Source organism: Marmota marmota, unplaced genomic scaffold, assembly GCF_001458135.2.
Source record: "Marmota marmota marmota unplaced genomic scaffold, marMar, whole genome shotgun sequence".
Classification (NCBI taxonomy): Eukaryota; Metazoa; Chordata; class Mammalia; order Rodentia; family Sciuridae; genus Marmota; species Marmota marmota.
In genome coordinates, this window is record NW_026000222.1 from 15,852,138 (window position 1) to 15,880,074 (window position 27,937).

General features: G+C 36.6%; 1 protein-coding gene across 1 annotated transcript in view; it reads right to left on the minus strand.

The window, feature by feature from the left end:
• Tango6 (transport and golgi organization 6 homolog) overlaps positions 1-27,937 on the minus strand; it is a 168,574-nt gene that overhangs the window by 112,682 nt on the left and 27,955 nt on the right. The window contains exons 8-12 of the mRNA XM_048792418.1: positions 23,233-23,345; positions 21,650-21,826; positions 17,112-17,244; positions 15,057-15,248; positions 5,691-5,825 (exon numbers count right to left, since the gene is read on the minus strand). Of these exons, the coding sequence (XP_048648375.1) occupies positions 5,691-5,825; positions 15,057-15,248; positions 17,112-17,244; positions 21,650-21,826; positions 23,233-23,345 (750 nt within the window). The remainder of the gene's footprint in view (positions 1-5,690; positions 5,826-15,056; positions 15,249-17,111; positions 17,245-21,649; positions 21,827-23,232; positions 23,346-27,937) is intronic.

The following is a 27,937-nucleotide window of genomic DNA, read 5'->3' on the forward strand; positions in this document are numbered from 1 at the left end:
AAAAAAAAAAAAAAAAAAAAAAAAAAAGAAGAAGAAGGAGGAGGAGGAGGAGGAGGAGGATAACAGTAGTAAATCTAAATGACCTTGGTTATGGAGATAAATTTTAAAAATAAAACACCAAAGTCATAATCTATAAAAGAAATAATTAAAATTTAAAACTTCTGCTGTGCAAAAGACACGTAAAAAATGAGAAATAGTCAAGCATGGGAGCACACACCTGTAATCCAGCTACTTGGGAGGCTTAGATAGAAGGATCACAAATTCAAGACCAGCCTGGGCAACTTAGAGAGACACTGTCTCAAAATAAAAAATAAAAAGGTATGCAGGGCTGGGGTTGTGGCTCAGTAGATAGAGTGCTTGCCTTGCACGTGTGAGGCACTGCATTTGATTTTCAGCACCAAATACAAATAAATAATAAAATAAAGGTATTGTGTGCATCTCCAAAGTAAAAAAAAAAAAAAAAGAGCTGCAGATGTAGCTCAGTGATAGAGCATCCCTAAGTTTAATTCCCCCGTACTACATACACACACACACACACACACACACACAAATACACACAAAGATATAAGCCACATACTGGAAGAAAATATTTGTAAAAGACATATCTGAAAAAGGATTGTTAATCAAAATAAAGTGAGGATGAGGAGCAACAGGAAATCCATTCTTTGCTGGTAGGGATGCAAAATGGCACAGTCACTATAGCAGATAGTTTGGTAGTTTCTTCTAAAACTAAACATGCTCTTACCATACAGTTCAGCAATCCTACTCCTTAGTATTTACCCAAATTAATTAAAAACTTACATCCAGCTGGACATGGTGGCACACACCTGTAATCCTAGTAGTTCAGGGGCTGGGGCAGAAGGATCGAAAGTTCAAAGCCAGCCTTAGCAAAAGGTAGGCTCTAAGCAACTCGGTGAGACCCTGTCTCTAAATAAAATACAAATCAGGGCTGGGGATGTGGCTTAGTGGCCAAGTGCCCCTGAGTTCAATCCCCAGTACCCCTACCCTGCAAAAAAGAGAAAAATACATCCACACAAACATCTGTAAATGATGTTTAGCCATAACTGTCAAGATATTTCTTTATAAGTTGACTGGATAAATAAACTATAGTATATTAGACAATAGAATATTATTCAGCACCAAAAGGAAATGAAGCTATCAAGCCAGGAAAGTATATGAAGAGCTATAAATACATATTACTAAGTGAAAATCCCAATCTAAAGATGCAAAAAAAAAAAAAAGATCGTACATATTATACGATCCTAACTTTTTTTTTAAACAATGAAGTCACTTTTTTAAAAATTTATTTTTTAGTTACAAGTGGACACAATATATATATATATATATATATATTTTATTTTATGTGGTGCTGATGATCAAACCCAGTGTCTCAGGCATGCTAGGCAAGTGTTCTACCTCCGAGCCACAACCCCAGCCACACCCCCATTCCAACTTTATGACACTCTGGAAAGGGCAAAACTATGGAAATAGTAAAAAGATCAATAAACTGGCAGAACACAGAAAAATTCTAGGGCAGTGACATTATTCAGTATGATATTATAATGGTGGACACATGTCATTAGACACTGTCAAAACCCACAGAATTGAGCTGGGTTAGTATAGATCAGTGTCAGGGTACTTGACAAGAATATGTAAAGCCCTGAGTTCAATCTCCAGCAGAGCAAAAACAATAATAAAATATTTTTTCTCCCTGTTCTCAAACTTCTTAGTCACTGTGGGACTCATTCAACTGATCAACTTTTCCTACTGCCAAGGGCAAGTAGGTGGGTTCTGAATCAAACAGTTTATAAAGCAATTAAAGCTCTGCACTCTTTCAGCTTCAGAAGCCTACAAATTTTCCACTATGAAAACAATCAGGGATATCCATGACTATGGATGCCAATTATTTGTTTGTAAACATTTGAGAATTTTTTTCTGATATAAAGTAAAACTTACTTTATTGGTAGAGGAGAAAACTGAATTACTGGGCTGGGAATATAGCTCAATTGGTAGAATGTTTGCACAAGGCCCTGGGTTCAATTCCTAGCACCACCAAAAAAACAAAAACTAAAACAAAAAACAATCACCTGAATTATTAATTGTTTATTTTTCAAGGGTTACTACCAAAATCAAGAATTGTCCATGAAGCCCCAGTTTCTATTCCTGTCACTACTTTCAACACAAATCTCATATCCAGATCTCAGAACTCTGTACACATGCCACAAGAGCGGAAGAAGGAGCCCACAAGTGCAGATTCCTTTATTTGGCTACCTCTCTTCTAGAGTTTCTGGAATGCTTTGGGAATGGAGTGTAGAGAGCTTCCTCAGCCCACACAATACTATGAAATCTTTCAGGAGTGGCAGGGTGAACCAGTTAGATGGTTAGTTGTTATGAATTTCTGCAAGTTCTCAAATTTGTTTAAAAACTGGGGGTTGGACTGGTAAGACAGAGGTTGAGGATGGGGGTGAGGAAGAAAGAAGCCCTCCAGTAGTGTATCAGAACCGGGGTAAAAGTCAGAGGAGGGCATATGTATATGGAACCCCACATGAGATTTTTAAAAACTTCTGTAACAGGAGCTTTTATATTGCAGGTAAGAGTGATCAGGTGATCCTGCCTTGCCTTAACCTGCTCCAGTGAGGATCACTGTTTTAGAAGAATCCAGGGGACTCTTCCAGCAACAAAACTCCGACCTAAAAATTTCTAATTCTGGAAAAAATTTACATTTACTCTTTGTGTTCTCAGTTCTGTACATTGACTATAATTCCTTAGATATTTAGCCCATCAGTTTGTACATGGGTCCCTCTTTACATACATGACTGAATTTATTTATTTTTAAAATTTTTTTTAGTTGTAGTTGGACACAATACCTTTATTTTATTTATTTTTTTATGTGGTGCTGAGGACAATTCAGTTTGCTTTTCCTAAAAGGTCGAGATGGTCTGCTCAGCTTCATGCCGAAATGTTTTAGAGGACCCATGGACTCTGCAACAACATGCAGAAATTGCTTCTTGAGGGGACAGGGAAGAGTTACCAACATAATACTTATACTAATGACAAACCCTGAAATTTAGAAAATGAGTTTGGGGGGCTGGGGTTGTGGCTCAGTGGTAGAGTGCTCACCTAGCATGCACGAGGCACTGGGTTCGATCCTCAGCACCACATAAATGTAAAATAAAGATATTGTGTCTACTTAAAACTAAAAAATAAATATAAAAAAAAAAAAAGAAAATGAGTTTGGAATTACAGTTGTCTTCTTAGCAATCTTAAACCTACACTTTCTCCAAATTAACTCCTCTTCCCAGACACGATGTTTTAATAATCATCTTAATTATATAAATTAGAAAGGAAAGAAAAAAAGTTTAGATGCTATTAGATTCTGTTTCATTAGCCAAAACAATGACTTCTAATGTAAAGCATGATGTTCTAGACTCTCAGGTAAAGATGCAGCCTCACAGTGGAATTCAGGATGGTGACTTTTTTTCCTAATGCAAAGATAAAATCCAGCATTATTACAGATGCCACTTATAAATATATGAATCAAACAAAAAAATTTAATAGATCTAAGGCAAAAGTACAGGGGGTGACATGTTTATGTTCACTTAACAAACTGCAAAGTCAGAGGAATTCAGGATGTAGTTAATGAGTCAGGATGGCTCAGAGGAGGGCAGTGACAGGCAAGGGCTGCACACTCACATCAGTCACGAGAGGCTCTCTCAGAATAGGACCAATATACACAGCCAGCCCCTAACAGTGGGCTTCCAGAAAGGGAAATGGAGATTTCCACAATCTATTTTACATTTGAGACATGGTTTAAAATAAGTGTTAAATAAGGAGAAGCAAAAAAACACACTGTAAATTTATGGAAATAAAAACTATTCAAATTAATATTCAAATATAAAAACAATCGGATTAGCCAGTTAAATCTAACAAGAGTGCAACTTAAGGAACATTTTGGACGTGAACCCCACCTTTATAATTCTAATATGGCTTAAAACTGAACCAAAAACTTTTTTTTTCCTAAATGACATGGAAAATATAAAATTAGAAGTGCTAAGTAAATTTACCAAGAAATGGGCTTCACATTATCAACTGGTCCAAATAAAATTCCTCTTTCCCCTTAAGAACAGGCAAGAGAGGCAAATTCTAATATATCAAGAATCAAATCAGATTTGAAACCTCAAACTCAAAAATCCATTCCCAGAGAGTTCCTTACTGGTTGCTAAGGATATGACAGGCTGGTTTCAGGTTGGATTTCACAATACCTGCACTAAGAGTCTTCTGCTTCCTTGCAGTCTCCCAGTCTAATGCTTTATATAATTAACCACTCATACCCACATGTATGATCTAGCCCTTACCTATCCTTTCTTCTTGTTAGTACTATTCCTCCCCTTGATCTCTGAAGTTCAGCTACACCAGTCTTCAATCAGTGTCTCAAGTACACCAAGCTCCTTCCTGCTTCTGAGCCTTTACAAATGATGTTTCTTTAATGGGAAGAGTTTCCTCCATCTGCTATACATACAAACTCCTATTCATCCTTCAAGTCGTACCTTAAACTTACTGGAGATCTCCTCAACCTTATTAGAGGGTTATGTTCTCTTGATATCCTGCACTTCTCTTTTGAGTCACTTTATTCAATTCTAAGTGTATATGTGCACGCATGTGTCTGTATTTTTGGTACTGGGAATTAAACCCAGGGGAACCTTACCACTGAGCTATATCCTTAAGCTTTTCTGTTTTGAGACCGGGTCTTGCTAAGTTGCTGAGGCTGGCCTCAAACTTGCAATCCTCCTTTCTCAGCCTCCTGAGTCACTGGGATTATAGGTATACACGGCTACTCTGGCTCTAAGCATTTTTTAAAAATAGTCATTTAGCATATGACTCTCTTACTGAACTATACATTTCATGAGGGTAGAGGCCATATCTATCTTGTCCAATGCTATATTCCCAGCCCCTTAGTTCAGTAACTTGGCACATGGTAAGGATACAATAAAATTGTGTTTGAATGAATGAATTTTAAAATTATGATGAGTTAAATGTGTAAAAGACATAATTAAAAGTAGTTGAAAGCAAACCTTTAACATGCTACATGATATGGGTTGAACAATGGATCTTGGGTTAAAATGGACTGTTAACAATAGCTTTAGTCCTAAGCAACTAAGATTAAAGTTTAGTAAATACTGGGGGCTGGGGATGTGGCTCAAGCGGTAGCGCGCTTGCCTAGCATGCGTGCGGCCGAGTTTTATCCTCAGCACCACATACAAACAAAGATGTTGTGTCCGCCGAAAACTGAAAAATAAATATTAAAAAAAAAAATTCTCTCTCTCTTTTAAAAAAAAAAAAAAGTTTAGTAAATGCTGTCCACTGACTACAGTGGTAGGAACTTCTGAGCCATTGTTGAGCTTTGGGAAGTGAGGACAAACACTAAATGCAAAACACTATGCTAGATATTTCCAAATCAAGTGTCTACCAGATGTGAACAGGCAGTGAAATCTACTCAAGTAACAGGGTAGAAGTGGTGCTTTCCCTTATCCTCTACTTTGGAAAGAATTCTCGTTAACAATCTAAGTTGTTCATCCTGGTTCTCATAGATACAATATCTACTCTTATTTTTCAAAAAGAATGGAGGGGAAGCAGCAAGGATTTTATTTTTCTTTTCCTCCATTCAAGTTTGGCTCATTTCTACAACTCACCTGAACAGCTCCTCCTAGCATGACCGCCACCAGCCCCATGGACATGCTCAGTGTCTGCGATTCCACAGTGCTCTCTGCCTCATGAGCCAGGCTTACACATGCTCTCTGCAGTGTCGCCACTACAAAGTCTACTACCTACCAAAAAATAGAAATTTGAATTAGTGTGGAGTTAAAAAAAAATTCAAAATTCTTTGTATGTCTGAGTTTGTTTTATCTTTTTTAATTTACCAGTTAATAAACTGGTAAGAGGACACTCCAAAACATACATAAGTCAACCAGATGAAGAGACAAGACAAGGTACGGGTATGAGATAAAGAGCTTCCACAACCTCTCTGACCTAGTTGCCCTTCTAGCACCTTCCCTGTTCAGCAATTCAGAAACTCCTAAGTGTTTTACATGCATAATCTCACTTAATTCTCATATCAACTCTGTAAGGTTTGTACTATTATTCTCATTATGAAATGAAGACTCTCAGTGTGATTTGCTCAAGGTCATAAAGTTACTAAAGGAGAAAGCCTATACTTTCCTAACTGTTTTAATATACTAATCGAACATCCTTTACTTTTCATGAATTTTGCCAGGAAATTGAAAATAAAGATAATTCATAAATTAACTCAAAATGGATCATAAAATTCAATGTTAAATGCAAGACTATCAAACTGCTAGAAGATAGGAAAAAATATAGATGATTCAAGGTTTGGTGATGACTTTTTAGATATAACACCAAAGGCAAAATCCAGAAAAAAAGAAGTAATCATTTGGACATCATTAAAAAAAAAATCTGATCTGTGAAAAATATTATCAAGAGAATACAAAGACTGGGAGGAAATGCATGCAAAAATACCTCTGACAAGGGACTGTTAACTAAAATATTTGAAGAACTCCTAAAACTCAACAATAAGAAAACAAACAACCTGACTACAAAAGTCCTAAACTGTCTTTTACCAAAAGATCTGTAAATCCTTACCAAAGAAGACGTACAGGTGACAAGCATATAAAAATATGCTGCACATCAAATGTCCTTAAGGAAATGCAAACTAAAACATGAATGAGACATCCCTACACACCCCTTAAAACAGCCAAAATCCAGAACACCGACAATACCAAATGCTGACGAGGATGTGGAGAAACAGGAATTTTCCCTGTTGGTGGGAATGCAAAATAGTACAGCTACTTTGGAAGACAGTTTGGCAGTTTTTGAAAAACTAAATAGATTAGCATGGTGGCATGTACCTGTGGTCCCAGATATTCAGGAGGCTAGGGCAGGAAGATCACTTGAGCCCAGGAGTTTGGGGCATCTGGGCAATATAATGAGACTTCAATTCTTTAAATACAAGCAAAAAAAAAACAAAAACGTACTATATATACTCTTGCCATATAATTCAGGCATTGCACTCAATATTTACCCAAAGGAGTTAAAAACTTATGTCCACATTAAAAAAAAAAAAAAAAAGAACCACATTTCTAGTCAGAACTGCCAAAACTGGAAAATAACCAAGATTTCCTTCATAAGGTGAATGTAAATGGTACACTGAGACAATGGAAGACTATTTAGTACTAAAAAATGAGCTGTCAAGTCATGAAAAGACATGGAGGAAACATAAATGCATATTACTAAGTGAAAGAAGCCTATCTTAAAGGATTAAATACTGTATGATTCCAACTACATAAATTTAGGAAAAGAAAAAAAAAAACAAAACACTGAGACAGTAAAAAGACAATGGTTACCAAAGATTAGAAGAGAGGGAGAGATAAATAAGTGGAACACAGAGGATTTTAGGACACTATAACAATTCTATAGGATACTATAATGGTAGAAACATTTTGTCCAAATTCATAAACTGTGCAACATCCAGAGAAACCTAATGTAAATTATGAACTTTGGGTAATAATGATGTGTTAATGTAGATTCATTAACTACAACAAAGGGGAAAGGGAATGTAGCTGTGATTGTTTGCCTAGCACATGGAAGACCCTGGGTTTGATCTTCAGTATTACAAAAACAAGAAACAAACAAAAAGACCACCATTGCAGCAAAGGTAGCACTCTGGTGGAGGATGGTGATAATGGGGAAGGCTATCTAAACAGTGGGCACAGGGGACATATGAGAAACCTCAGCACTTCTCAATTTCTTCTTTTTAAAAAAATATTTTTTTAGCTATAGGTGGACACAATACCTTTATTTTTGTTTATTTAGTTTGTTTTTGTGGTGCTGGGGATAGAACCCAGGGCCTCACACATACCAGGCAAGCACTCTACTGCTGAAAAGACATGGAGGAAACATAAATGCATATTACTTTATTATGACCCTAAAACTGCTCTAAAAAAACTATACTTATTTAAAAAAAAAAAAGGGATTTGTTACTTTCTAACCATCTTAGAGAGTCTCCTAAGGAGTTTTTCTTCCTTAGGAATATTTCCCCACATTTGACAGTCTAATTCTAATAAGCAAAGAATGAGGGAGGAGATGTTTAATTTTATCTAGAAGCCAGTATCCTCAAATAATCTGTACAAATGATCCAGATATATTTATAAGATCAAATATTTTTAAATTCAGCTACTTGGGGGGACTGAGGCAGGAGTTCAAGGTTAGCCTGGACAATTTAGCAAAACCCTGTCCCAAAATAAAAAATAAAAAGGGCTGGGTGTAGTAGCACACACCTGTAATCCCAGCACTTTGGGAGGCTGAGACAGGAGGATTACAAGTTCAAGACCAGCCCCAGCAACTAGGGGAGGCTCCAAACAAGTCAAAGAGGCCCTAAAAAACTCAGCAAGACCTTGTCTTAAAATAAAAGAAGCTGGGAATGTAGCTCAATGATAAAGTGCCCTTAGCTTAAATTCCCAAGTCCCAAAAATGAATAAATAAGGCTGTGGATGTAGCTCAGTAGCTCAGTGCCACTGGACTCAATCCCTACTACTTTTAAAAAAGGGAAAGTGGGGGCTGGGGTTGTGGCTCTGTGGTGGAACACTTGCCTGGATTCAATTCTGAGCACCGCATATAAATAAATGAATAAAATAAATGTCCATCAACATCTAAAAAAAAATAAAGGCTTAAGATTGTTCATATAGAAATTTTATATAGCATTTGGCTAACAATTAAGCTTTAAGTTGAATTAATTTGGTCAGCATCATTTTTTTAATTTACTTTTTTGGTTGTACACAATACTTTATTTTATATTTTATTTATATATGACAGCAGAATGCATTACAATTCTTATTACACATATAGAGCACAATTTTTCATATCTCTGGTTATATACACAGTATATTCACACCAATTTGTGTCTTCATGCCTGTACTTTGGATAATAATGATCATCACATTCCACCATCACTAATAACCCCATGCCCCATCCCTTCCCCTCCAACCCCTCTGCCCTATCTAGAGGGTGTCTATTGCTCCCATGCTCCCACTCCCTATCCCACTATGAATCAGCCTCAAAGAAAATATTTCGGCATTTGGTTTTTTGGGATTGGCTAACTTATTTATTTTTATGTGGTGCTGAGGATCAAACCCAGAGCCTCGCACATGCTAGGCGAGTCCTCTACCAGTGAGTCACAACCCCAGCACTGGTCAGCATCATTTTAACTAAGTGTAATCACCTTAATTAGAAACACCTTTGAATAAAGGACGGCAGACATACATGCATGCACACACATATGCACACATGCCTATTTAGGATTAATGGCTCAAAAAGGAGATATCATTTTGAAAATGGGAAGGCTGAGATAGGTCATAATCAGCCTCTAAATACCATGCAAGCTTGCATGTTTACCTCTCTGGACAAATCACATGCTGTGCTAGAATCTTTATTGCAAGTCTAAAGTCAGGAGAATGGCCTGTTAACACTTGTCTTTTGGAGCAAAGCAGGAAACTAGAAAGAATATTTAAAACTTCCACTTACTGAAAGAACAATTCTGGTTATAGCAATTTTTACCATTCTTTCCAGCCAGAAGATTTTATTGACACTAGAAATTAAGGACACTAGCCCTTTCCAGAGAAACTATTGTTTCCATCATCTTAGCCTACCTATTTTGCCTCCAAAGAGTTTTCTAAAGTACTCCTTATTTATATTTAGCTTTCATATCAGCAGAAGTACTGTTAAATTACTAAAATAGAACTATCTAGTCTTCCAACTTTTTTTCTAGGTTCCTTTCCACAATATATATATATTTAAAAGGATGTAAAACAAGTAGTATAATCCTTTTTAAGAAAGAAATTTTCAGGTTTGGGAAAGTAGCAAGTGTAAAGCACTGGGTTCAATTCTCAGCACTACATGTAAACAAATAAATAAAGTAAAGATCCACTGACAACTAAAAATACATATTTAAAAAAAATGCTGACAACTGAGTGGAAGGGGGCTAAAGGCCTCATTGTTGAGTAGCCCTCATCATAAGCCTCCTGTTTTTCAATCTGCCACTCTCACTCAAATTTAGAGTGCCTCAGATTCAACATCTCTCAAGAATAAACTTCTGGCTTTTCACTGGAGAGGGAAAAGGAGGAGAGTTGAAAAATTTCAGGAAAAAGGGGGTCTCCTGAATCCTATACAGCCCTGCAAACCATGTTAAGCTGTATATTCAGCTCCATCTTTATAAGAGTTTCTCTGGTGCTTCCAGTTCTCCCACAGCTCTGTAGCGAAAAGTAGCTTTTTCCAACATTTTATTTCTTTTCTTTTCCTTAAAAAAAAAAAAAAAAATTTTAACAGCCTTATTGAGGCAGAGTGGTTTGCTTTTGATTTCTCTCCATGCAAACATTTAGCTTTCCAATTTCCTAAGTTGCAAGATCAGATACTATTTTCAAGTTTCCAAATTTTGTTATTCTCTTTTAACTTCTCTCTCTTCTCCACTCTGTTGATCCCTTGGTTTCCAGAGACAGTGGGTAAACACACGTGTTCAATACATTGTCTTTAACCAGAAGCCCCTACTTTTTATATAATGCACTTCCATGTTGTTGAAATGTTTTTACAATGAGCATGTGTTACTTATGTAAAAAAAAAAAAAAATTAACATCTGAAAAAGAAAAAGAAAAGGCCACATAGAAGCACTTCTACTTTGCTGATTGTAGTGATGCCGTTATAGCAAGGAGAAAGTGCTGGCATTTTTCTGAAAGGACAGAAAAATGGGACTCTTGCTCAGTCCACAACAATGACACTGGCCTTCTTGCTGACCTACTACATTTTGGCCATGCTCCCTCTATCTGAAACAACTGTTACACTATGGATCTCAACAACCCCCCTTTTCCCCACCTTTAGGTTTTTGCTAAAAAGGTACTTCCACAGTGTGGCTCTCCATGACACCCTATTTACCACACTCCTCTTAACATTCCTCTTTTTTTGGTTTGTTTTTCTCTCTAGAAATTACCATCATCCAACACACTATGTATTTTTGCCTTCTTATTTATTGTATCTCTCCACCATGTGAATATCAGCTCCATGAGAGCACAGACACATGTATGTTTTGTTCATGCTGTGAACTTGGTACCTAGAAGAGTATGTGGCTCTCAATACGTAGCCGTGGAATGAAAGAACTCATTAGTACAGAGACCACAGCATCCCACATTCCTTTCTGTACCTCATATATACAATGTGTCATCTTCCAGCATACTCTATTGAATATTTAATCTTTTACCCATACATCTCTTTAACATGCATTTCTAACAGATAAGGAGATTTGTATTTTATGTAACTACCATACCATGATTATACTCAGTAAGAATTCCTTAATATCTCCTGATAACTGGTCCATAATTGGTATAAAATGACCTCTTACAGCTAAAGTGAGGTGCTAAGCAATTCAGTGAGACCCTGTCTCTAAATAAAATATGAAATAGAGCTGGGCTGGGGCTATAGATCAGTGTAGAGCATTAAAAAATAAATAAATAAAGATATTAAAAAAAAATAAGGCTAAGGATATGGTTCAGGGGTTGAGTGTCCATGAGTTCAATCCCTGGTACAAAACAAAAACAAAAACAAAAACAAAACAAACAAACAAAAAAAAACAACCTCTTATAATTAATTTGTTTGAATCAGGATCTTGCTCTTTTTTAAAGCATTCATTTTAATTTTTTTTATATTTATTTTTTAGTTGTAGGTGGACACAATTTCTTTCATTTTTATGTGGTGGTGAGATTTGAACCCAGTTCTTCACATATGCTAGGTGAGCACTCTATCACTGAGCCACAACCCCAGCCCTAAAGCCATTTATTTGATGAAGAAACTGATCCACCCTATTGTAGAATTTTCCACATTCTGGAGTTGGCCAATTGCTTCCTCGTGGCAGTGCTTCCCTGGATCCTCCAGGCCCTGCATTTTCTTGGTTAGATTCCGGTTTAAGTTTCAGATTTTTGATTTTGGGGTAAGCATCCTTCCCAAGTGGTGCCACATACTTCCTAATGCATTACATGAGGAGGTATGTATGATCCACTTGTCCACCTATAATGATGGGCAATCAGCCATGCCAGGCTGAAATATTTAGAGGGATTTATGCTGATATCTGCATTAACACTGAAATGTACCAAAAATAAGATGGGTATAGGGATACACAAATGGATAACTATGTGATAAAGCAAGTATAATAAAACACTAATAGTAATATCTTGGTAGGTAGTGGATGTATAAGTATTCACTGTAAAATTCTTTCAATAAACAAATATTCTTCATTAATATGATATAATTAATTCATGTTAAGCAAGAATAAAATAATTTCAAAAATTCATTCAAATTTGAAAATTTTCATAATAATATGTTGGGGGGATTTTCAGTTGCTTTGGTGTTTTGGGCTTCATATATTCATTATTCAGTATACCACTGATAGTTCATCTAACAATTTCGGCAGAAATCTATGATTGTTACCTAGGTCCATTATCTCCCCCAGAGGGTTGCAAAATGTAATTTTCTAGTCCTCACTTTGAATTTCTTGACTGTGATTATCCTATAAAGATAAAATTTCCTTTACTGATTATTTGATTACTACTGAAAATTAGTTCTTTTGGAAAGGCAACATAAGTACTTTATTCTTTCTCTTTATCAATTTGCAAAATAAATAGTGTTCTAACAATCTTCAAAGATGTGCTACAGGGGTTTTTGCTTATATTTTCGTATCTTTAATGTGCCTTAATTTATTGCAGACATTATTATTTTTTTAATATTAAATTGTCCTCTCTATGACCAATGGGAAATCCTTCAAGTTGGCTCGTGAATGTACTGACATAACCCCATCAATCTGATAGCTTCCTTGCATTTGGGCACAACAAAATGCCTTGAAACTTATAATGTATGACTCCTACCCCAGACTATAATCCAGACCTCAAATCAACCTTTATTCCAAAGCACTTCAAGTGAGCCAGGCATAGTGGCACACATCTATATCTCAGCTACTCGGGAGGCTAGACAGAAGGATCATAAGTTCAAAGCCCACTTGGACAATATAACAAGATGCTGTTTTCAAAACAAACAACCAAGCAGGTTTTGAGTTCTTTTAGAAAACGGTATTTCAAGTCAGGCATAGTGGCACACACTTGTAATCCAAGAGACTCAGGAGGCTGAGGCAGGAGGATTACAAATTCAAATTCAGCCTCAGCAACCTAGTGATATCCCATCTCAAAAAAAAAAAAAAGAAGAAAAGGGCTGGGGATGTACTCAATGGTAGAGCTCAAAAGAAAATGGTATTTCATAACAATAATCTGGCACTAAGAATGCTTATTGCTACTAGGTTGTCATTGCTTCTTGGCATTGACAGTAGGCCATGCTAGGAAATACCTATTTTTTTAAAAAAAGAGAAAAAAATTAATCATGGGTTCATACTTCTAACTAAGATTTTTTTCCTAGTTCTTTGATTTCATATTTATATTTTTTCTTATGCTAAAAATCTTGATTTCTAATAATATCAGTGGTTACTTAGAACTTATTTTCTTTATCCATCTGTGTTTCAAAATAACATACCAATATTATCAGTAGCAGTAAGATTACTAAATTCAATTTAATATTTCCTTGTGGTTTTTTTGTTCTAATACACATTTACCTTAGCTAAAGGATAATCTCTTGGGACAAATAATTTTGTACTAGTCCAACGCCATTGTTCCTTAATTAGGAGTAAAGGCAGATAAGTGCAAAAGCTCAAGTCATATCAGTTTTTAGGCCATTTCCCCTTCCAACTAGCATCCTGAAACAAAAACACAAGGTCTAGATGAAAGAGTCTCCAGGGAAGAGATATAAACATAGGAGAAACAAATCACCCTACTGAGTAACATGGGGTCAGTGAACTAAAGGAATAAGAGGCCAGGAAAGAAATCATGAACATAATTTTCATTAAACAGGCAAGATAGGTCAGAGCTGACAGGCAGCTGAAAATTTTCTCAGCAGGAGCTATAGCGAAATGCTGCTTAGCAACATCAGAAGCAGATGACAATGACAGCCATACGAAGAGCTGGAGAATCAGATTTAAGCATGACAATCATACCGTCTTACAAATGACTATTCACCAACCAAAGAACAATTCTTGTAAAGTGGTTAAAGATGGTGACTGCATTGCCTAGGCCATATTACTTTTATTTCCTATTTTTTAAAAAGGTAGTAAAAATAATGTCTAAGCCAATAAAATTCAGGCACTGACTCATAAATAAAAGTACAACTGCCCTGAAAGCATTTTTTTTTAACATCTTAAAATTTCACAGGGTGTTGTGGAGATAAGTTGTCAGCTAAAGTACATATGGAATTTAAAGTGATCATATTAGTGATTTATTTTTTCAAATTTGAGTTTGGTTTTTTAAAAATATTTTTTAGTTGTAGATGGACACAATACCTTTATTTTATTTATTTACTTTTATGTGGTGCTGAGGATTGAACCCAGTGTCTCACATGTGCTAGGCAAGCATTCTACAACTAAGCTACAACCCCAGCCCTCAGATTTGACTTTTTAATCATTTTCAACTTTTGATACACATGAAGCTTTAAAAAAGTAAAAATGCCCAGGCTCTCATGCAGATGTGCTAAATCAAAATATCTAAAAGGTGGCTAGTATCAATATTTTGAAAAAGATTTCAGACAACTTTATTTGTACTCAAAAGTTGAAAACCATTGTGATGTAACATATCAACATATAAAATAGTTCTCAAAGTTTTATGTGCATGAGAATCACCTCAGAAGCTTGTTAAACAGGTGGATTCCTAGGACCTAAGAAAGTTTTAGATTCAGTTGGCCTAGTGTGGGCTCAGCATTTGCATGTTTAACCAGAATTCCAGGAAATGCTAACATAGGTGTCATCAAATGACACTCTGAGCAACATTTCTGGGCATTTTTTTGAAAGAATGTAAAGAAACCAAAACAGACTAATACCATCAGACTGGATCTAAAATGTGGCAGCCACTAACCTGAGTGATGTTTGTGAATATCTGCTCAGACATTCTCTCACACAGAACAGCCAGCAGCTGCAGCACTAGCAGCTTCCGTTCCTGGCTTTCCACAAGAATTGCATGATGTTGCTCTAATTCCAAGAGGCTTTTGCTGGAGAAGGGCTTAGGTTTTAACTCTGTTTCACTTTCCATAGCCAGATGAGTCAACTCCTGAAGCACGGAAGGAAAGTAAAAGCCAGCAAAATTAAGAGCTTTGCAAATGTAGCTAGAAACCTTTGTTTGAAACATATAGTACATATACAATGTATAATAAATAGCTTTATTTATAATAGACTAAAATTGGAGACAACTTATATGTCCAGTATGAGAACAGTGATGTATTTATTATTTCACAGCAGTTAAAATAAATGAACTAGATTATCATCAACATAGAACCCAAAGACAGCGTTGAGTGAACAAATGTAAATTGCATAGTATAAGCACATTATGTTGTCATGTATATGAACTTTTAAATTTTCCTAATAAAAACATACACACTTCTTACTTTATCATTATTTTTATGAACTCTTCTATTAGCCTTCCTTGAATTGAGCCCTCAGACCACATAATTTCCTAAGGTCCTTTCAAATACCATTAGATGCCCTCCCTTTAAGATATTCAGAACTCAGTTGGGAGCAGTGATGCAAACCTATAATCTCAGGTAAGGTAGAATGAGGCAGGAGAATTGCAAGTTCAAAGCTCTTCTGAGCAACTTGGCAAGCCCCTTTCTAAAAAAAAAAAAAAAAAAAAGGTCTGGGGGTTATAGCTCACTAGTAGAGCACCCTGGGTTCGATCCCCAGTACCACACACACACACACACACAAAGATACTTAGAACTAAACTTCTACTAATGGATAGTTAATTATTGTGGCTTTTATAGGCTTTTACATACCCATCTACATTGTAAATTTCCTTGGGTAGGGAAACCTTAAGTTCCCTAACAATTAGTGCTTTATCACAATAACTGACATCTTACAGCAGTGGTGCTCAACTGTGCCTGAGCAATTTTGCTCCTCCGGGGACACTTTGCAATGTCTGAAGGACATTTTTGATTGTCATCATTAGAGGGTAATATAGGCATTTGATGGGTAAAGGTCATGGATGCTGTTAAATATTCTATAATGCACAAGGCAACTCCACACAAGAAAAATTTATCTGGCCCAAAATGTCAAGCATGACAACTCGAGTTAACCTGGTTTACAGAAAAGCCCTTTGTTTTGTAAGCAAGAAAAAAAGAAAAAGAAAAAGGAAAAAGCATACAATTGAGCACACATCTCCTGGGAATGCTGTTTAGAATGAGTGGCTGGGTGTAGGGATGGATGTGAATATGGAAGGTAAGAAAGTATCAAAAAAAAAGAGTCTCCTATTTCAGTTTCTAGAAATGTTAGTCCTGACTTTCTTTTTGCATTCTCATACACCCATACAGATCTTAAACTCCACAGACATCTTAACGTAAACCCCTTCTTTATGGAAAGAGTTAAAAAAGCAAAGCTAGACATCACTGGCTGGTGTTTATCAGACAGTGATAACATTATGAGACACACATTACCACTGCAGACTAGGGCAAAAGGAATCATAACTTCTGCACTAAGAAACAAACCCAGAAGAGGTTTCAAGTGGCTATGGAGTGAAATGAAGGAGGCATAACTGCTAAATCTCCGTTCCAAATACCTGACAAAACAACAGTCAGAAAGGATAACTCCATAGCTGTAAAACCTGCTATTAACTTCAAAAGAGTTCTTACTGTCAACACAGAGCAAAGATTAACCCTTTCATAGATCAATAATTTTGTTTTGTTTATCTCTAACAATTCAGTGCACACCACCTTGGAAAGTAGTTAGATCACATCAATACTGTTGAGGATAAGTTTCTTCTTTTTACCAACCCAATTACCCTTATATATGTGGTCTATTCATTTTCCCTAAATTGGGACCTAAATTTAAGGATCTAAAATTATGAATGTCTTGAAAATTCAAATGGCCTCCTAGAACTACCTCAGAATAAAGCTTACCATATACTATATGGAGTTCTTACCTTCAAACAGAAGATGAAGAAGTCGCCTGCCAAACCACACTCCTGGCAATGAGACAGCAAGTCCCCAAGATGCTCCACCTGGCTCTGCTCTGAGGACAGTTTTTGGTACAGGGTTTCATCTTCATCTTCATCACTGGAATGCAGAACAAGATTTATGTTGGCAGGGTCACCCAGAGATAATGCTTTTTGAAACCCCATAATAATCTTCCAAAATAACATTATTTCCATATAGTTTATCATTAGAAAGATCTCAAAAATTTTATTTAACTTAGTTTTCTATTTCTCCTGCTGACAAAACATGAAGTATTTTTTCTCAGAAACTATATTTACTATGTCCTATATGTTCATTTGCTAACATAGGAAAACATTCATGAAGGAAGTGGTTTTTAAGATGAATGTTGAAGAACTACAATTATTTCATAAGCTGCCAAAGCAAGGAGGAATGAAAGTAAATGATATTCTGGTTCCTGAGAAAGAACTGAGAAACAGAAGGCTACAAAGATCATAAAGGGCCTTAGATGTCATTTAAAGGAAGTTTGACTTTTTATGATGAGCCACTGAAAAGTTATGGATAATGGGAAAAGACAATCATCACGGAAGGAGATGCAGTCAATCTCAACTCATATGAATCAATGGGTTGAAATAAGAAAATACATAAAAGTTCAGAAAAATAAGTGTGTGGGTAGGGAGACAGTGGCACACACCTGAAATCCCAATGGCTCGGGAGGCTGAGGCAGGAGAATTGAGAATTCAAAGCCAATTTCAGCAACTTAGAGAGGCCCTAAGTAACTCAATGAGACCCTGTCTCTAAATAAAATATTTTTAAAAAGAGCTGGGGATGTGGCTCAGTGGTTGAGCACCCCTGGGTTCAATCCCTAGTACAAAAAAAGTTCATAAAAATGAGTAGATCAAATATGACTGGCAGGGCTGGGGATGTGGCTCAAGCGGTAGCACGCTCGCCTGGCATGCGTGCAGCCGGGGTTCGATCCTCAGCACCATATACAAACAAAGATGTTGTGTCCGCCGATAACTAAAAAATAAATATTTAAAAAAAAAATTCTCTCTCTCTCCCTCTCTCTTTAAAAAAAAAATATGACTGGCAAGTAATAAAATTTGGCTTTTTCTAAAAAGAATGCTATTACTACATAAAATTTCTGGACACTTCTCATGAGGTATGGTGGATTTGGGTTTCAATTCACCTGATAAGTGAAAAGACCAAGATTCAATATTATTATACCATGTCATACAAAAAAAAAAAATACAAAGATACAGAAGATTCACAAAACAAACACTAAAATACTATAAATAGCTAATAGGATAGTGGTTGATTTTGGTTTTTTATGCATTTTTGTATTATACAAAGAATATATGTCATTTTTGTGAACAGAGAAGGGACCGATTTTTTTTTCCAGACTAAATTAATTTAAAAAATGGCAAATGTTGCTCTATCTCACTGAAAAGCACTGTAGTTAATTTGGGCAACCATATCCTTAGGCAGGTTATCTCAATCTGCCAGCTCACAAATAACATGGCCTTTATGCTCCTGTAGCAGAATAAACAACCTATACAGTTAGCTTATTTCTAGGTTATCCCAGAATCCTTCAGATCAGTCATGTTTTCTCTATTACATCTATGTTAAAAGAAAAGCTGAAATGGACAAATACTATTTCTAAGATTCTGTGAATCATCCTGATTGTCAAAAAGAAGTACTTTATTTAGCCAAGCATAGTAGGGCCTACCTATAATCCCAGAGGCTCAGGAGGCTGAGGCAGGAGGATCCCAAGTTCAAAGCCAGCCTCAGCAACTTAGCCCCTCAGCAACTTAATGAGGCCCTATCTCAAAATAAAAAATAAAAAGGACTGGGGATGTGGCTCAGTGGTTAAGCATCCTTGGTATAAAATAATAATAATAATAATAATAATAATAATAATAATACTATATTCAAATATTCTTAAAGAGTTATGACAATTAGCTTAAAAAGCACTATTTTATTTACTCTTAAAATGTGAACAATAAAGAATCAATTCAAAATAGTGAGATATAGTTATAGAAAGTAAAAATTCTATATCAAAAGATCTTAAATTCAAAGATGCTCAGATAAAGTTACTACTATAAACTTTTTTTTTTTAAAGAGAAAGTGAGAGAGAGAGAGAGAGAAAGAGTGAGTATTTTTAATATTTATTTTTTAGTTTTTGGCAGACACAACATCTTTGTTTGTATGTGGTGCTGAGGATCGAACCCGGGCCACACGCATGCCAGGCAAACGCGCTACCGCTTGAGCCACATCCCCAGCCTTTTTTTTTTTTTTTTTTAAGGCAAGTCTCACTATGTTGCCCAGGCTATCTCAAACTCATGGGCTCAAGTGATCTACCTGCTTCAGCCTCCTAAGTAGCTGAGAATATAGGCATGAACCATCATGCCTAGCTTAAACAAACGTATTGATACTGTGTTCTGGGAAAACGACAGAATGAGAGGTAAGTGGTGATAGAGAGCAAGGTGCCTGAGCTTGCTTCTAGGGGTCTAACATCATAAGCAGGAGCTATACAGCAAATGACAAGTCACACATATATACACACACATTCTTATTTATCTGGTATAGTGATTGTCAACCTTATGGAAAAATAGATTGTTTTTAAGTTTCTAATGAAAACTGTGGACCCTCTCCAAAAACAAAACAAAACATATTTGCATGTAAAATTTAAAACAAAACATATTTGCATATAAAATTTATTTATCTGCATAATTTCAAGAGGATTATAGATCCCTAGAAGCCTATGTAGAAACCCCAAGTTAAGGAGCTATTCCTTCTGATAGCCCATAAACATTCATTCAATCATTGTCTACTGATCCTTTCCTATCTTGAAGAGAAACTACAGTTTCAGTAAGAACTGAATGGTGAAATTTTTTTCTTTTTTTCTTGTGGTGTTGAGGATTGAACTCAGGGTCTCATGCATGCTAGGCAATCACTTTACTACTAAGACACAGTCCTTTTCTTTTCTTTCTTTCCTTTTTTTTTTTTTTTTTTTTTGTACTAGGGATGGAACCCAGGGCACTTTATCCCTGAGTTATATCCTAGTATACCCCAAGCCCCTTCTGTTTTTTATTTTCAAACAGAGTCTCTCTAAGGGCCTCACTAAGTTGCTGAGGTTGGCCTGGAACTTGCAATCCTCCTGCCTCACCCTCCCAAGTTGGCTGGGATTATAGGTATATGCCACTGAGTCCGGCTTAGAACTATGGATTTTGATATACCTGCACTAAGAAGTATACCAAAAACTTGTTAAGACTGCAGTAAATTACAACTACTAAGCTAACTACTGCAAAATTCTCTATACCATAACTAACATGGTTCCCAGTTAAAAACAGTTCTAAAGTGGTTTTTAAATAAACATGCCAAATAAGTTCACTCTTTTGGTTTTGGGATATTATTAATGTTCAAGCTTTCAGTCATCTAGGAGCTTTAGTTTGTTCTGACAATTCTACTTGAAATTTATGAGTTTTTCTATTTTCCTCAAGTCTGTCATATTGAGAATATTTTAAAACTTGAACAAATTAATAAGTTTCGCACGGTGGCACATACCTGTAATTTATGTGCATAAATGGAGCCTGAGATAGGAGGATAGTAAGTTCAAGGCTAGCTTTGGCAACTTAGCAAGGCCCTATCTCAAAATAAAAAACATTAAAAACGCTGGGGCTATAGCTCAATAGTAGACTACTCCAAGTTCAATCCCCAGTGCTGCAAAAAAATAAAATAAAACTTTACTAAGTTAACCATGAATATAAAATTAAATTTAATCACTTCACCAAAAAAGCAGCACTTTGAATGAGATATGAAATCCCATAGAGACAGCTGGGCCAGCTAAGTAGTACATGGTCTATGATCTACAACAACTTCCATTTGAAAGTAATAACATACTTTTGAGATCACTCAGAAAGTGTAAATAATGTAAATATACTTGTAAGGCTTGAAGTATAGAGCAGTAGAGCACTTGCCTAGCATAAAAGAGGCTCTGAGTTTGATCCCCAGGACCACAAAAAATAAAATTTGTCAGATGGAGAAATAAATTATCCAGTCTACCAATATTTAATAAGTACTTTCTATTAAATTCCTATGAGAAACAAACCCCCATCATAAAATTACCACAAAAGATAGCTATCAAACCATTTTCCTTAGGAATAACCTGACTATGAATACACACCATTTTGCAAGTCAGAAATAGAGAAAGATTATTCTGGTGTTAAGGGCAAACATGTGCTGCCCTTTACTCTGATTAACCGGCAGACTCTGAGAAGTGGGCTTGTTGTGATGCAGTGCTGTAAGGCTCCAATATATCGCACTTACTATTAGCTGGCATCTTGGAAAAAAACCTGGAGGATCATTTAAGGCTCACATTTTATTTGGAGATTATAAATAGCAAGTGCCTCAGCTGCTTGAGTTTCTGGTTTCTTTTCTATTAGCGCCCCTTAGTGGCTAAGTCACAGAATGGTCTTCTAGGTAGAATTAAATTTAGAATGAAACAGTAGAAGATGGGTGAACTCACCTAATAGCCTCTTTAACTGTAATCATAATGCCACCTTGGGTGGCAGCTCTAAACTGACAGAGAGAATGGAGAGAGGGTATAGCTTTGTCCAATCCTGCAAAGCCTTTCAGGCTGGAAATTGCCTTCCTCCTTTCCAGTTTTTCCAGAATCCATAATAAGATCTCTTGGCAAAATGACCTGGCAGAAAAAGCAGTTATGAATGAGCTTGTCATCTTACACTATGCTTCTAACAAGCTAACATAAAAAAGGAGAGAAAGACTGTCAGGTTCCACTGCATTCTAAATGCTGGCACCATCACCTAGTTCAACTGAAACACAGGAGAGGAAAGTAGGCATCTTGTGAATTTCGGAATGAAAATACCCTAAAATTCAATGAGTGCCTGACTAATCCTTGGCTCTGGAGGCAACCCTGATATGCCACGTGAGCTGCACGTGATCTTTTCTTTTTTTTTTTTAATCCCTTTTGGTAATTGCAAGTGTACCACTGCCTTTGGATCAGGCACTTGAATGAAAGCTTACACTGATAAAAACCACCTATTCTCAGTGGGACCAACAGCTTGTGAACAAGAAACAGCATACCAACAAAATACTGCAATTTCCTCATACCCTTTTATCTAGATAGGAATGGAATAAACATTCATATCTTCTTTGTTGGTCTTTGATGAGGACATAACAGTGCTGTGAGGACTTAGATTTTAAAACTGAAACAAATTATTATATGGACAATCCTTTCAAACTAAATTCAAAAGCTCTAAAGCTTTCATCATCTACTGCATCCTTTCTTGTCATTGTCATTGTGGCTACTGGCTACAATGATGAGCTAAGTGAAACCTGAAAAACCAAAGACAGTATGTAAGCTTTCAATAATAAACAGAGTGAGTATCTTCTTCCAACCATGGTAATGATAGCTATCATTTAGTGAGCTTACTATTTGCCAGGGACTGTGCTAAACACTCTAATGCATATTTAGCCTTCATCATGACCCTGCAAAGTAGGACTATTATTTATTATCAAATTACATTTTAGGGAAACACCCAAAATCAGAATTCTATAGGACTTTAGAAAGGATATATATGAACTCTTATCAGGAGGAAGAACAATAAGTGACTGTGAAAATATGATCGATACATAATGAGTGCTACTTAAATTTTAACATAGAATATTTTCTGGATAACTGAGATTTTGCATCACCAATACCAAATCCCAAGGTAACTTACGATGTGCTACAGTCACGCAAATTTTTCAGACTTGATCTCTAACTCTCCACAAGGTTATTAAGAGCCACCCTTTGTTCCTCCTTCCTAGACATATAATTGCAGTATTTTTTCACAGATCAAACAGTAGAGTGTTTATATTTGGAAAAAAAATTTCATCTCTATAGTCTAGGACTGAGGCTGAGGAAAGTCATCTAAAAATTATATCCACTTCCCCTCAATCTACAAAAGTCTTTATTTTTTCTAGATGAGGAGAATAAAAGGATCCCCAAATGTTTTCCTGACTTATAAAAAAAAATAAGTCAAGAATTCACTATACAAACAAATAATATTCTACTCATAAGCAAATAAGGTTCTGCTGATTGTTTACCTTATATGAGACACACTCTGCTTGGTAAAACAGTAGAGAGAAAAGAGCACTCCCAGGACCGGAAGCAGGGAATCTAGCAACACTGTTAGAGGCTCATTCCCGACCACATATACCTAGAGAAAAGGACATGGTGAGACACACTACTGCTACAAGGCCAGAGCAGTGGGAAACAGATGTCAGACACTTAGCAGGGGTAGAGTCTTACCTTAAGCAAAACTCTTTTCCTAAGGCACATGATTTTATCCTGAAGGGAATGCCTAACATGGTGATGAAACCATTTTAGTCTGGCAAATAAGCTGAAACAGAGACACTGAACTTGAGCACCTTTCCATATGTGCAGCTGTAAAGTGTAAATTAACATGTTTTCTGACCTCTTCCTGTCCTAATTTTGGCTACCTCTGAGTTTCCTAATTTCCCTGTTATTCTTCTATGCAATAATTGTCCTTCTGCCCAAGGCCTGCTATTTGGAACTAAAAATTACCTGCAAATAGGAAAACTTTAACCAGGCGCGATGGCGCTCACCTGTAATCTCAGCTGCTCAGGAGGCTGAGACAGGAGGATTGAGAATTCAAAGCCATCCTCAGCAATGGTGAGGGGCTAAGCAACTCAGTGAGACCCTGTCTCTAAATAAAATAAAAAATAGGGCTGGAAATACGGCTCAGTGATTGAGTGCCCCTGAGTTCAATCCCCAGTACCAAAATAATAAGAAAGAAAGGAAGGAAGGAAGGAAGGAAGGAAGGAAAGAAGGAAGAAAAACTTTAAACTAGACTTGGAGGGCTAGGAATATAACTCAGTGGTAGAACATGTGCTTAGCATATATGAGGCTCTGGGTTCAATCCCTAGCACTGGGGGAGAAAAAAATTAAGTTTTAAAACCCCTAGATTTCAAACAAAATGTAGGTTCCTCATCCTTAAGATATAACTACCACATGGGCATGTCCTATTCTCTCCAATTCAACAAATGTTCAAAGAAAATATTTTGCACATCTACATTTGCACTGGCTTTGTACAGTTAAGTGTGAGAATGTTGGCTTTTAACAATACTTCTGTTATATTATAATAATTCAAGGTAGATAATTTAAAGTGCCTAAGGAAGGGCAAAACTACTCAAAACTCCAATCAAACGAAACTCAGTAGGAGTTGGGAGCAATAGTGCACGCCTTTAAACCCAGCTACTCAGGAAGGTGAAGCAGGAGGATTATGAGTTTGAGGCCAGCTTCAGCAACTTAGTGAGATCCTGTGTCAAAACAAAAAATAAAAAGGACTGGGGAATCTGGGCATATGCCTATAATCCTAGCTCGGGAGGCAGTGGAGGAGGATCATGAGTTCAAAGCCAGCCTCAGCAATTTAACAAAGTGCTAAGCAACTCAGTGAGATCCTATCTCTAATAAAATACAAAATAGGGCTAGGGATGTGGCTCAGTGGTCAAGTGCCCCTGAATTCAATTCCTGGTGCCCCCCCCAACAAAATAAAGGACTGGGGATGTAGTTCAGTGGTTAAGTACCCCTGAATTCAACCCTAACTATGGAAAAAAAAATACACAATAGGATTTCAAAATGTAATTCTATTATAATAAATTATAATCTGATAGTAACACTGCAGGGCACAGTGATACATGTAATCCCAGTGACTGAGGAGGCTGAGGTAGGAGGATTCCAAGTTCAAGGCCAGCCTCAGCAACTTAATAAAATGAAAAATGAAAAGGGCTGGGGGTGTAGCTTAGTAGCAGAGCACACCTGATAGTATGGACAATGATAATGATGACAAAAGAGACAGAAGAAGAATTGACAATGACTGTGTTCTTAGTATTTTCCAGGAACTATGTAGGTTTGTTGTTGTTGTTTTTTAAATGGTAGGTTTTTATCTTCCAGGTACTATGCTAGATTCTTTAAAGAGTTCATTAAAATCACAACACTCTCCCAAAGTCAGTGTAAGAAGCCCTATTTAAAGATGAGGAAAGGGAAGCTTAAAGAGGCTCTTATTTATGGAAAAAATACCAAGGTAGAACTCAATGCTGTTTATAGGAAACAAAGGCCATGAAGGCACTTGTACAGTTTGGGAAAAAAAATCTCTGAGCTTTTCCTAATTTTTCACACTGCTTAAGCCTCCCGATTCCTCTGTGGAGCCTGATAACCAAAGAGCCAGCTTCCTGTGCATGATCTAATCTCTGTAAGCCCAGCTAAATGAAGTGCCTTGTATGGCAATGTTCAGAAGTAATATGCAGGCCTAATTATGGTACCAAGAGTTACAGGAGGTAAAATAAGAGATTCCCCCAGATAACATAAGGCCCTATTGTTTGGTTCTGGATCCTGTGTTATCCAAGGTAATCCCTGTGGAGCCATCCTTCTTTACCTTCTTTTAAAAAAGAAAGAAAAATCAAAAACAAAAAAACAAAACCAAAAAACAAATGGAGCAAATCTCCATTACTGACTGGCCTGACAGGGTCAAAGTACCTCAAATTTAAAGATGACTGAATAAACACATTTCTTGGGGGGTATATGTTACTATTGATAAATTCCTCTAATTTTTTATACTCTTTTCTCTTATACTTTTTAGTATTTTATTACAAAGAATAAGTACTACTTTTATAATTAGAAAATCTACATAGCTATTTATACATATATATCATTTATTTTATATATGGTTCAGCAAATGTCTACTGAGCACCAGTTACATGCTAGGCATGCCTGTGGTGCTGTGAATACAACAGTGAGCAAAGCCTCTTCTTCAAAAAAGCTCACATTCTAGTGGGGGAGACTAGACAACATCAGGTAGAGACAAGTGACAAAGGGAAAAATAAAACAGGCTAAAGAAATACTGATGAGAGGAAGAGCTTGTAGAAGGAGCTCTTCTATATTTTGTATACAACCAGAGATATGAAAAATTGTGCTCTATATGTGTAATATGAATTATAATGCATTCTACAGTCACATATAACAAATTAGAATAAAACTTTTTTTAAAGCAATTAAAAGGCCTGGAGATGTAACTCAGTAGTAGAGCTCCCATATTCAATCCCCAGTATAGCAAAAATTTTTAAAAATTTAATTTCCTACTTCAGCCCTTATAGAAGACATGATTAAGTTATATGTTATCTGAATTTTGAGGGAAGCAGCAGTTTGAACATAGTAGGATTCAAAATGATGGACCCCACTGTTATTTTTTGTTGGTTTTGAGAAAGGTCTCACTATGCAGCCCAGGCTGGCCTTGAACTTGTGATCCTGCCTCAGAAGGCTCCAAGTAGCTGGGATTAAGGACATGTAACACCATGTCCAACTTATTATTGCTTTTATGAAGTAAACAATAACTAGTAGGTCTTACATATTCATTCAAAGATAAACCAGATATTTAAATATTTAACAAAAAAAAATCAATCCTCCCAAGCATTCTGCAGATTAACAATTTTTGTCCCTGTGCTAAAAGTGTGAAAAACTGAGGCTCAGAGAAGCTAAATCAGTTGAGCAAAGACATACCAGTAACAAAGGCAGTGCTAGAATGAACCCAAATCTGTCTGACTTAATCCAATCACAATACATAAGGGAAAAAAAGCAGATTAGTGGTCAGGGGCTAAGAAGAGAGAAGAAGGGGGCCTGATTGCTTAATGGATACAGGAATTCCATTTGAAGTGATGAAAAAGTTCTGGAACTAGGTAGTGTGATGTTGGCAACACTGTGAATGGATTTAATACCACGAATTATGCATTTTCAAATATTTAAAATTTGAATTATTCATTTTCAAATATTTTAAATGAAAAAGTTTATGTTTTATATATTTGCAATTTTAAAAAAAGTATCTGGTGGTATGATTCAGTGGTGCAGCGTGTGCTTAACATACACAAGGCCCTGGGTTGAATCCCCACTAACAAAAAAAAAAAACAAAATAAAAACAAAACCAAAACATGTGCCCCCCAGCCTCTCAATGCTCACCTCCCCTGTGCATAATATTTTCATTGCTACAGTTCCTAAACCATACCAATTTTATTCCCCACCCTCAGAATCAGTAGATCCCAGGTGATTAGGCTGTTAATAACCCTAGTCCTTCAACCTCTGCAAAACAGAGTTGAAGTTTCTGAATGGCACCATGGACAGCAGCTTCTATAACAACTCCCCTTCCTCCTACTTAAAGTATTCTCATACAACTCCCTTTTATCAAGTCAATAGATCTCCAGGGCCATAACTGGCCAGCACTTTTCAAGGACAGCCCCCTCTTTTCAATCTTGTGCCTAGTTCTGAACTCACATGCAGGTTAAAAATTTGGCCTACACCTAACATCCAATGTTATCCTCTTTACACTCCCAAAGGAGAATCCGTCATTTCTCCCTTGATGTGAACTACCGTGATCATTGGCTTATATGTGGAGTTAAAAACCTATTCAGGAACATCGGTGGCTGGAGTGATCAGCCAATGCTGCACCATGATCTCTTGGTGCCAGCACTGACAATGACCAAATTGCCCTAGAGAGAAAATAGTCCTTTCCATGAAGTCATACTACATATGAAGGAAAACGCGGGGGCCAGTTCCTTCTAGTCTCCTCTGTACTAGGCTGGTGACATGCTGATTGAGGAAGCAGTGAAAGAACGGTATGTACGATATTCCTGCCCCACTGATATGGGAGGCCTTACTGCCCCACCTCTGTGCCCTACCATCTAGACATGTGGAATCTCCTTGGAATGTGCTTACATGTAGTATCTTTCTAGTGAGCATGGGT